This window comes from Nansenia antarctica (assembly GCF_963989245.1).
Source record: "Nansenia antarctica genome assembly, chromosome: 8".
Lineage (NCBI taxonomy): Eukaryota > Metazoa > Chordata > Actinopteri > Argentiniformes > Microstomatidae > Nansenia > Nansenia antarctica.
The window spans coordinates 10,414,271-10,426,770 of NC_137678.1; the positions used below are offsets into that span (position 1 = coordinate 10,414,271).

At 47.6% G+C, this 12,500-nt stretch overlaps 1 protein-coding gene across 3 annotated transcripts in view; it reads right to left on the minus strand.

Moving 5' to 3' along the window:
• Positions 1 to 6,849, minus strand: part of LOC308163405 (acyl-coenzyme A thioesterase 5-like) — a 10,253-nt gene extending 3,404 nt beyond the window's left edge. For 2 of the 3 annotated variants that reach the window (XM_080537589.1, XM_080537591.1), the window contains exons 1-7: positions 6,690 to 6,849; positions 5,691 to 5,893; positions 4,290 to 4,389; positions 3,524 to 3,714; positions 3,061 to 3,224; positions 1,934 to 2,053; positions 1,563 to 1,645 (exon numbers count right to left, since the gene is read on the minus strand). In XM_080537589.1, coding sequence (XP_080393715.1) covers positions 1,563 to 1,645; positions 1,934 to 2,053; positions 3,061 to 3,224; positions 3,524 to 3,714; positions 4,290 to 4,389; positions 5,691 to 5,893; positions 6,690 to 6,814 — 986 coding nt within the window. In that variant the 5' untranslated portion in view covers positions 6,815 to 6,849. The remainder of the gene's footprint in view (positions 1 to 1,562; positions 1,646 to 1,933; positions 2,054 to 3,060; positions 3,225 to 3,523; positions 3,715 to 4,289; positions 4,390 to 5,690; positions 5,894 to 6,689) is intronic. The other variant, XM_080537590.1, reaches the window with a different exon arrangement.
• Between the last annotated feature and the right edge of the window lie 5,651 nt (positions 6,850 to 12,500).

Below are 12,500 nucleotides of genomic sequence, written 5' to 3' on the forward strand. Positions count from 1 at the left end.
ACCGGTCAAAAGTGAGCGAGTGAGACGCTCTTGTTTACAGCCACGTCACATAGCAAAACCAAGCATGCTTGGTTTCAACCCCCGAATTTCCATATCATTGGCCCTCGAAAGTCATTTTCTACGCCTCTGCTCGATTCTATTGGCTCTGACGATTCAAATAAGGGGTCAATCATGACATTCTGACCAATGGGAGAAATGACTGCGTAATTTCACCTGGTGTGAAGACAAGCGCGCAGCAGGGCCCTGCTTGGTGGAAACAGAGTCTAAACAGTTGGATTTGGGTGCAATTTATACCTATAGTTACAGTATATGTCAATGAAATAGAATCAATTTTACAGTCTTGATAGTACACCACTGATGGTAACAAAATGTCTCCAAATGGCACAATTTGGTTGTCCGCCTAAACATACCTGTACTAAAACAGGTACAAAGTTGCACTGGTTCACATTACTAGCATCTAATTTGGCACAAATACTCATCAGACCCTGGAGTACTGATTCCTAGATGATTTGGGCTTATTCAGTCAGGTTTCCAAGCTGATATTCACTCTAAAAGCTGTTTTCTTTTTAGGCGGAGAGTGAATTTGAGATTTTTCACAATGTTCTAGCTCTATTTTTACTCTGACACAGTAACATATATTTTGATTCTTCTACAGTCACCCCACAGGTGTTAGCTTTCATTTGATACCAAGATCATTATGAAGGCCCTTGTGATTGTGGAGATATTCTATATTCACTGTGGGCATGTCATTTCGGGCAGAAAACCTGAAAAATACGATAAGAAACTGTCCCTCAGACCTCCATCTCTTCAGGCTACACCTTAACTGTCCCTCAGACCTCCATCTCTTCAGACTACACCTTAACTGTCCCTCCTAAAGACCTCCATCTCTTCAGGCTACACCTTAACTGGCCCTCCTAAAGACCTCCATCTCTTCAGGCTACATCTTAACTGTCCCATCGGAAGACCTCCATCTCTTCAGACTACATCTTAACTGTCCCTCCTAAAGGCCTCCATCTCTTCAGACTACATCTTAACTGTCCCTCCTGAAGACCTCCATCTCTTCAGGCAACACCTTAACTGTCCCTCCTGAAGACCTCCATCTCTTCAGGCTACACCTTAACTGTCCCTCCTGAAGACCTCTTCACCCCCTGTAGTCCTTGTAAAGTAATTCTTCCTTCTTCTAGCATTGTGACTGCCAATGGCCCCTGGTCCTAGCATAGATTTTAGATTATTACAGATGTATAGATGATTCACTTACTTTAGACAAATGTACTTGTGTTTATAGGTTGTTTCACCATAGCATTACTACTCTCCCTCTTCAATCTTCCTTGAAACACGCACCACATAACAGCTACGCTTTATCACCCAGCATCCTCTAAAGGGCCAATCTGGGAGTAGTACATTAACTATTGGATAATGATATAGCTATCAACTTTTTAAAGAGTATAACTTATACATGCCTCATGAGCTTAGTTCAATGTCTGTTGATCACACACACTCTCTCTCACACACACACACACACACACACACACACACACACACACACACACACACACACGTACTTGTTCATCTCCTGGAACACGGCGTACACACTCTGGTTGACTGGGTGGACGTGACTCCCACTGATACACACACAGCACCGCGGCTGAAACACACACATGGTGGTTACACACACACACACACACACACACACACACACACACACACACACATGGTGGTTACACACACACACACGGTGGTTACACACGCACACACACTGAAATGCACATGGTGGTTACTTTTACACACACACACACACACACACACACACACACACACTCTCTGAAATACACATGGTGGTTACACTTAAAACATTGTACTTGTACATATACGTGTGTATACACAGACAGACAGACAGACACCCACAGGGTGTTAGGGGGGGGGGGTGACTCACAGTGACAGCGGTGGAGTAGGCGGTCATGGTGAGGGCCACGGAGGTGCCTAAGGAGAGACCCAGCAGCCCCACCCGCCCCCGCATCACCTGGGGCTGCTCCTCCACGATGCTGAACGCTGTCTGGGGGGGAGGGGAGGGGGGGGGAGGAGAGGAGGAGGAGGAGGAGGAGGAGAAGATGATCAACATGAGTCAAGGTCAGTGAGGTCGTTAGGCCTGGGCGTCCCCCTATACTGTGTCTCCTGAGATTCCTACTTCCCCCCCTTGTACAGTTTCTCCTGTGTCTATTCTTCTATCACTGAGACTGCCAATGGCCCCTGGCCTGAGCTAGATTACTCTTCCTGCTACGACTGGCGGATTGATGATTCACTTGCTTACTTAGTCAAATGTATCGATTGTAAGTCGCTTAGGAATAAGGCTAAATGCCAAGAATGTAAACGTAATGTTTTATAAATAGCCCCGGCGGCCATCTACCGCATTGTCATTGATTTTGCGCAAGCCCCCACTCCTCACCCCTCCCACTCCTCCCCCGTCACTGAAACGTGCGCTGGGCTACTCCCCCAATGCTTCCAGATCCTCCCACCACCTCAGCTCGAGGTCAGGGCTTAGAGAAGACACTGAGGATGTTACATCATGCTGAGGAGATGATTGACCACCAGGGTGAGTGGGTTTACTGTGGGGGGGGGGGGGGGGGGGGGAGTGTGTGACTGGGTGAGAGGGGTGGGGGGGGAGGGTGTGACAGGGTGAGGGGGGGGGGGGGGGGGGGGGAGTGTGTGACTGGGTGAGAGGGGTGGGGGGGGAGGGTGTGACAGGGTGAGAGGGGGGGGGGAAGGGTGTGACTGGGTGAGACTGGGTGAGAGGGGGGGTGGGGGGAGGGTGTGACTGGGTGAGAGGGGGGGGGTGTGACTGGGTGAGAGGCCCTGGCGCTGGACTCTGCCCTCTCTCTATGCTGTGGTGCTGTGCCAGGGCTGTGTAGTAACTGAGGCACCAGGAGAGAGAGAGAGAGGGAGAGAGGGAGAGAGAGAGACAAAGAGAGAGAGAGAGAGAGAGAGAGAGAGAGAGAGAGAGAGAGAGAGAGAGAGAGAGAGAGAGAGAGAGAGAGAAGGAGGGTGGGAGAGAGATAGATTTACCTCAAAGTAGTTGTGCTCTACGTCTTTTGTCCTGAGCTCGTCGGGGGAGAGGTACTCCAGCGCCATGGAAACGAACCCGTGTGACGCCAGGAGTGCGGAGCGATACTCCACCAGGCCGCCGCCCCCGCCCCACATATCCAACACACCTGGGAACGGGCCTGGACCTGGGGGAGGGGGGGGGGAGAGAGAGAGAGAGAGAGAGGAGTGGTGATGAGTGTATAGTTGCTAAACGCTGCTTGGCTAGCATGGCTAGTATGGGGGCTAGCTGGAGGTATGAACAGTTGCTAGGCTAGCATGGGGGCTACCTGGGGGGATGAACCGGTTTGCTAGGCTAGCAGGGCTACCTGGGGGGATGAACAGTTGCTAGGCTAGCATGGGGGCTACCTGGGGGGATGAACCGGTTTGCTAGGCTAGCAGGGCTACCTGGGGGGATGAACAGTTGCTAGGCTAGCATGGGGGCTACCTGGGGGGATGAACAGGGTCCCTCTGACCCCCCTCTCCCTGACGTCCAGCCTGCGGACCCCGGGGGCCATGTACCAGCGCTCTGCCACCACGGAGGCCAGGGGGGGCAGGGAGCTGAACTCCTCCTCTGCATGGCCCCCGTACACAGAGATATGGACCACGATGGGCTCCTGGACATCCTTCTTCCTCAACCTGGGAGAGGGGGGGGGGAGAGAAAGAGAAAGAGAGGGGGGGGGGAGAGAGAGAGAGAGAGAGAGAGAGAGAGAGAGAGAGAGAGAGAGAGAGAGAGAGGGGTGAGTGAGAGGGGTGAGGGAGAGAGAGAGAGAGAGAGAGAGAGAGAGAGAGAGAGAAAGAGAGAGACAGAGAGAGGGAGAGGGGAATATGAGAGAGACAGAGAGAGAGACACAACAAAAAGTGCTTGAAACACAGCTTGTTTATGACCAATCCTAGGAATTTGTTTTTGTTGTTCTGCAAAATCTGAGACACCAGATCATCATGCTCTAGGCTGGTGTTCTGGTACCAGAACCCAGATGGTCCAGGGCTCTAGGCTGGTGTATAGAGTAGGTACCAGAACCCAGATGGTCCAGGGCTCTAGGCTGGTGTATAGAGTAGGTACCAGAACCCAGATGGTCCAGGGCTCTAGGCTGGTGTTCTGGTACCAGAACCCAGATGGTCCAGGGCTCTAGGCTGGTGTTCTGGTACCAGAACCCAGATGGTCCAGGGCTCTAGACTGGTGTATAGGCATGAGGCTGGTGTGCTGCTGGTACCTGAGTCCGGTCCGACTGCCTGGTACCGGGCGCATGCTCCACAGCAGGCCCATGGGCTCGGCCCCCGCATACGTCCCCCCCACACTGGCATCCTCCGCTACTACAGACACCAGAACCAGAACAGTTTTATCATTAATTATACATTTCACTGTCAGCGCCCTTTGATGATATTGGCAACACTTGAGAACTCCATTCAACAACAACAACAACAACAACTACTGATTACTTCAGATTAGATTTATAAAGCGTCTTTTCATTATAGAAGAAAAAATCTCAGTCAAAGTGCTTAAAATAGGGGCGCTTAGGTGGCGTAGCGGGTTAAGCGTCGACCATGTAACCGCAGGGTCCCCGGTTCGATTCCGTCCGGGGACATATCCTGCATGTCATCCCTCCTCTCTCTCTCACCCATCCTTCCTGTCATAATCTATACTGTACTGTCAATAAAAATGATAAATATGAGTGGGACTGCCCCACTCAGAAAAAATAACTTAAAAAAAAAAAAGTGCTTAAAATAAAAGATAAAATAGAAGAAAAACTAAAACAAAACAAATAAATATAACCATATCAGCAAAAATATATTAAAGATATGCCTACATTTTCCTTTAGCGACGTTGATGGTTGTCAAACAGTCTGAACCTCCCCTCAGGTTGTCAGGACAACAGTTGTCAAGCAAACAGCCCCACGTGCAGCAGTGTATGAGCTAGGCTAAACCTCACCTGTCAGCTACCGTCAATTAACCTGTCAGCTAGGTTAACCCTAACCCTAAATTCACCTGTCAGCTAGGTTAACCCTAACCCTAAATTCACCTGTCAGCTAGGTTAACCCTAACCCTAAATTCACCTGTCAGCTTAACCCTAACTTCACCTGTCAGCTTAACCCTAACCCTAACTTCACCTGTCAGCTAGCGTCAATTCACCTGTCAGCTAGGTTAACCCTAACCCTAAATTCACCTGTCAGCTTAACCCTAACTTCACCTGTCAACTTAACCCTAACCCTAACTTCACCTGTCAGCTAGCGTCAATTCACCTGTCAGCTAGGTTAACCCTAACCCTAAGTTCACCTGTCAGCTTAACCCTAACTTCACCTGTCAACTTAACCCTAACCCTAACTTCACCTGTCAGCTAGCGTCAATTCACCTGTCAGCTAGGTTAACCCTAACCCTAAATTCACCTGTCAGCTAGGTTAACCCTAACCCTAAATTCACCTGTCAGCTTAACCCTAACTTCACCTGTCAGCTTAATCCTAACCCTAACTTCACCTGTCAGCTAGCGTCAATTCACCTGTCAGCTAAGCGGACCTACCGTCTCTTCGCCTGTCTGAACCGTTCTACCGTCTCTTCGCCTGTCTGAACCATTCTACCGTCTCTTCACCTGCCTGCTAGGCGAACCGTTCTACCGTTACCTGTCACGGTGCCCCGGTGGTCGCTGACGTAGTGGCCGAACGCCTCCCAGTAGTCCTTGTCCTCGGAGTGGTGCAGGGCCCGGAGCGTCACCGGGAAGGCGGGGGGCAGGTTCCTCACGATCACCTGGAACTTCTCATCCACCAGGCCCCGCGAGGGCTGCACGGAGAGCAGCGGGAACATGCCTGCCACGGTGGAGGACGGCCTGTCAGACACCAACACACGCACACACACGCACACACACACACACACACACACACACACACACATTTTACATTTACATTTTTGGCATTTAGCAGACGCCTTATTCCAAAGCGACTTACAATCAATACATTTGAATACTAAGCATGTGAATCATCAGTCCACCATTCGTAGCAGGAAGAGTAATCTAGCTCGGGCCCGGGGCCATTGATAGAAGGAAAAACCTTCTCCTATCACCTTCTTCTAAAACTTTTTTTTTTTTATATTTAAAAAAAAAAAAAAAATGTACACTGGAGAAACAGAGAAATAGTACAAGGGGGGCAATAGAAGTTCTTAGAACTTCAATTGCCCACTTCAATAGAAGTTCCACACACACACAGGTATTACTACGACCTGTCAGGACACACACACACGCACACACACACACACGCACACACACGCACGCACACACGCACGCACGCACACGCACGCACGCACGCACACACACACACACACACACACACACACACACACACACACACACACACACACACACACAGGTATTACTGCGGCAGGGTGAGTTACACATTAAACACTCTGTCCACCGACCTCTGCACACCGTGGTTAAGACGATATGTTCTCGTATGTTCTGCCAGAACAAATACGAATAACGGTTTCCAGTAAAGAAAGCCAAAAGTTTGTTTTGAACATTGTTATATAATAATATGCATATAAACTATGTCATGCACAAACATAACATCTGCATACCGACATACGTGTGTATATCAACAATGTCGTGCAGAAACATAACGGTGACATACCGGGTGAGGGCTAGTGTGCGGTGACCGTCCGTGTTACCTGGTGTGTGTCTGGTCACTCCTGCGGCGGGGAGGTAGGCAGCTCTCAGGACTGACTTCACAAAGGTGCAGGCGCCTCTGAGCCCCATGGTGAAGGTGACCGTGAACTATAGTCCAGATCAGCCTTCATCGTGACGGCGGGATTATCTGATCATCTGTCCGAGGGCTGAACCGGAAAAAAACACGAGCTAGCCCAGCGTAATCATGACGTCAGAGTTCACACTGCTCCAGTGTTGAGACTGTGAGGAGGGGGGACACTGTGTTGAAACTTTGAAACTTTGTGGCAAGTTTGAAACTTTGTGGCAAGTGTGTAAAACTTTGTTGCAAGTGTGTAACACTTTGTTGCAAGTGTGTAACACTTTGTTGCAAGTGTGTGAAACGTTGTTGCTTTGTTGCTTCAAACTTTGTTTGAAGTGTGGCTGCTTAATGTTGCAAAAACCATGATGATTGTGATATGTGATGGTATTTCTTGACCGTCCCAAGCGTAAAATAGACCCTCAGTCATATCGCCTGCAGCAGTGGAGAGCTGCAGCTTGGCGCAAGTCCCGTTGTGTCAAATGCACCTTTCACACACATTCAGCTGCCTGTTATCTGATGGCCCTCACCCAGACTGTTCAACTCTATTGAGGATATTTATAACACCTATATGACACCTGTATATAACACCTGCAGGGCTTCAGGTGCCAGGTAGGTTAGAGTTCAAGGCTGACAGTTATCAACTATTACCTTGAATTATGATTAAATTATGAAATACTTAAACGGCAGCTGCTATTTCTTACTAAAATATCGTCACCTTCTTAAAAATAATGGTCATATTTTTCAAGTTTTGTGAAAAACTAAATAAACTGAACCAAATCTAGGATATATGATATTTAGCCCAAAACATAATTTTCCTCAAAAAGTGACGTAAGGTGAGGATAAGGTGAGGATAATTATTTAAGCAATATCACACGAATATCAGCACGGCTGTGATTCGGTCGTAGGTACGAGGCCGCAGGCCTGATATTGCTTTTATACAACAGTTCTACAGCGCAATTTATTAGTTAACAGTAATAAGTGACAACAGATTATGATTTGTTTGTTTATTTAATCATTTATTTCGGCTCCGTCAACAAAAAATTGTTCCGCAACTGGACTGTTGCCTAGTAACCAGAACACAAACATCTGCAGGCTAGCTACTTTGTATTAACGGTCATTTCGGAGTGATACATGTTACTATACACGCAGGTCAGGAGAGGGCGCTCTCAACCATATTAGTTACTGAGTGTACAGCACAGTTGTTAGAGCAAGACAGGCTGTTATTACCACGGAGCTGGTCCTGATGCGAGTGCTCAATAAAGTACCTAATCTAATCTAATCTAATCATTAAGCCCATGTCCTTACTCATATAGAGCACTAAACAATACATATAGTTAAAAGTCCCAGTGCTGTTACTGTATATCAGCACTCATGGAATGCCTCTTGTCCAATCAAATTACGTGGTCGGAACTAACTGTTGTATAATATGGTTTAATAAGGGTTTTATTAACCCTCGTGACTAATAGTGAGTTATGTAAGTAGATAGTAGTGTTTACTGTGTTTACCGTGTTTACTGTCAACCAAGCACCACATGAGGTATTTCTTGCTGCCTCTCTGCAGTCGCTTGTTCAGCTCGCCACTAGAGGGCGCTGTGAGACTGCATGTGGAACCACTCTAGTAGCTTACTGTAAATAATATATAATGTATATAATAGCAACGCACGCACACACACACACACACACACACATACCACACACACACACACACACACACACACACACACACACACATACCACACACACGCACACTCACACACACACAACACACACACACACACACACACACACACACACACACACACACACACACACACACACACACACACACACACACACCTGTGTTTATATAAGTTTGAAATACCATTTAATCTAAAAAAAGAAATATTGTTTATTGAATGTTCTATACATTCTCAGCATATGATCAGGACAGACATCAGCATGTACAGACGGCATACCACACATCCCAGTCTTGTTCTATACGTACACCTGTGCAAACATTTATAGTTTGTTTCTCATGGTATGGTCATCTATCACAGTTCTTTGGACAACTGGCAGTTATTAGCATTATATTCATTGCACACATGCAGTACTACTGTAAATGAGTGCTGCTACATACACAGGACATACGTGTAACAAGACATAAGTGAGATAGTCGTAGACTGAAGACCTCCATCTCTTCATCTCTTCAGGCTACACCTTACCTGTCCCTCCTGAAAACACTGAGTAGAGTTTCTCTATTGTAAATAATAATAATAATAATAATTAAATAACAATAATTAAATTATTATCCTTCCTTCCTCTAGCACAGTGACTGCCAATGGCCCCTGGCCTGAGCGTAGATTACTTTTGGATATGACTGATGGATAGTTGATTCACTTACTTAGACAAATGTATTTGTAAGCCGGTTTGGATAAAGCTAAATGCCCAAAATGTAATGTAAATGTACTTGGACATTGTATGACTATTATTAATGCAACTGTCATGGCAAATACTGTCCGTGTGGCCAAAATATGTCCGGGTTGTGTAATCAGGTCTTTCGAATGACCTCGCAATGCCCATGCTAGCGTTCCGGACAGATTCCGTACATTCCGGGCATTTCTGAGTAAACCCTTCCCCCGGGTTAATGTCCAGATTGTGTGCGAGGCAACTATTGCGCATCCTACTGTACATACCATGCTTCTGTCTACACATATATCTGTACATACATGGCTTGCACTATGGACTATGCACTATTGCATGTCTGGCTGGATGCCGAATGCATTTGGTTGTCACTGTACTTGTACTATGTCAATGACAATTACATTTAATCTGAACCTGAACTCAGGTACATCGCAGCGAGCGGGAGAGTTTACTCAGGAATGTCCAGAATGCTAGCGTCCGCGATTACGTCACCTAGACACATACTGGCCGGGTAGTTAGCTAGCTAGGTAGTTAGCTAGCCAGGTAGCTAGCTAGGTAGTTAGCTAGCTAGGTAGTTTCAGAACGTTATAAAACACAAGCTACTTCGCAACATGGGCGAGCGGTCATAATAAGCTATAAATGCGGTGCATGCCCAAGCCCTTTAGTAAAAAAAACATGTAAATGTTTGTCTCTCAGTGTGTTCAATCGTTTTGGTTTAAAACTGCTGCCCTGCTGTACATTTCTATCCCATTCTGCTAATGGCAAAGCTGTCAAGCAGTCAGCTTACTTCGCGCATGCGCTCTGTGATTCCGAGTACACAGTACGTGCATTAGGCCTTACTGAACGTGATCATTTTGATAGGCAAAAAAGCTGGCTGTGAACCAGCTTATCCATAGACAGGCATGCGCAACACTACAAGCATTTGAATTTTTAGCGGCACTTGACACTTGACCTCATCGCCATCACCACACTGTCAATATGAGTGATATTAATTCAATAGAATCTTTGCGTTCGATGCCGTTTTCTCGAAGGACATTTGAGGAAAAAATAATATTATTTCAAGAGAACGTCCAACTCCTGAACTTGCCATCACAAAAACAACGAAGAGTTTCGTTCGTCACTTTCAAGCTAGCACATACGAAAAACATACATGGCTAGCTGGCTGCCCAAAGTTGGCCATGTCTCCTTTTTTCTACTGAACACACAGTCTGGACCACAACAGACACATGTGTGTGTGGGTGCGTGCGTGCGTGCGTGCGTGCGTCAGAGAGAGTTAGGTCATGCCGACGAATATTCAAAATTGAGGTAGCATGACCAGTGCAAAAGGTCACCGCTCGCCACTGCTTCGCAATGAATCTGTCCAGAATGCTAGCATCGGCTTAGCGAGGGCGTTCGAAAGACCTGATGACGTCAGCTGGACACATTTTGGCTGCCCGGACAGTATTTGCCATCACACAACTATTACTGCTGCTACCTACTGTACACTACACTCTATGCACTACTATTGTCACACTTTTATTATTACCATAATACTGTATATTTTATTATTGATTCGTCGATTGCTGTCGACTGTTGATTGAGGAGCAAGACCCCAAAGCATTTCCTGTAACAATTATAGCTGTATGGACAGTACCAGCAGAAGTTTGGACACAATTCCATATTCAATTGAATGGGAAAGTGTGTCCAAACTTTTGACTGGTACTGTACGTGACAAATACAATCTTATTTTATTAGGTTCAGGTTCATGATCGTTGCCCTCCACTCGAACCCCCCACCCCCCTCGTGTCCCCTAATTTCTGAGCATGCTCAGTTGAGCTCGTGAGTGTCACACCCCTCAAATACATTTCTTGGAATCTTCAGCAGCGAAAACATTTCACAACCCTGATGGATTGTTGACATGCCCAGATTGCTACAGACACATAGCTCAGCAGTCCATTTCTCATCTAGGCCCCGCTCTCTAAGATCTGAGAACAATCCCCCCCCTCCGTCCCTCATCCCCCCACTGTACAGAAGTCATGAACCCCAGCTTCAAAGCGCTCGGTCTGGAAAGAAAGAAATATCGCTATTGTGGAAAAAAAACTCCTGTCTTTCTCTCTGAGCTGCTGTGTTTGTGGAGATTAATGTAGTAGAGTTGATGTAGGACCTGTCTGTGTTTTAACGCCGGCTCAGAGCCCTGCCAGACCACGCTGATCTCTGATCTCTGCCCTCTCTCTCTCTCTCCTCTCTCCTCTCTGCTATCTCCTCTCTCCTCTCCTCTCTCCTCTCTGCTCTCTCTCCTCTCTGCTCTCTCTCCTCTCTGCTCTCTCTCCTCTCTCCTCTCTGCTCTCTCTCCTCTCTCCTCTCCTCTCTCCTCTCTCCTCTCCTCTCTCCTCTCTCCTCTCCTCTCTCCTCTCCTCTCTCCTCACCTCTCTCCTCACCTCTCTCCTCTCCTCTCTCCTCTCTCCTCTCTCCTCTCTCCTCTCCTCTCTCCTCTCTCTACTCTCTGCTCTCCTCTCTGGTCTCTCCTCTCTCCTCTCTGCTCTCCTCTCTCCTCTCTCCTCTCCGCTCTCTCTCCTCTCTGCTCTCTCCTCTCCTCTCTCCTCTCCTCTCTCCTCACCTCTCTCCTCTCCTCTCTCCTCTCTCCTCTCTGCTCAGACCCTGTGAAGGCTGGTGGAGGTAGAAATCGGAGGACAGGCTCATTGTGATGCATGGAACGGTACCAAACACACGCTGTAACGCATTGGAACGCAAAAAAGGTTTGACGCCGTTCCTCATTCCGTTCCAGGCTTTCTAACGAGGCCCGTCCTCAAATTCCTACCTCCACCGGCCTCCCCTGGCCTCCCCTCGCCTCCACCGGCCTCCCCCGGGACAGATACTTCAGACTTTTATTAAGGAGCAGCTGTGTATCGTATTACAGTGGAATCAGATTAAACCTTTTCATCCCCCGATAAGAATGTAGGGGGAAAGGTTAGTTTGACTCCACCAGGAGCTGGTTTACAGATGGGCTTCAGCAGGGCAGGGGGGCGATGGAGGAGGGTTTGATGGAGTATTTGATGTAGTATTTGATGGAGTATTTGATGGTGAGGGAACACAGTTCTGCGCTGTAGGTGTTCTAATCTGTGGATGTCATCCAGGCCTGTCTGCAGTGATGTGGTTCAAACATGTGTGACCCCTGAGTGTGTGTGTGTGTGTGTGTGTGTGTGTGTGTGTGTGTGTGTGTGTGTGTGTGTGTGTGTGTGTGTGTGAGTGCGTGTCTGTGTGCCTCACGTGTGTGTGTGTGTGTGTGTGCAGGTTAGACTAGGTCATGGTCTAACGTTTG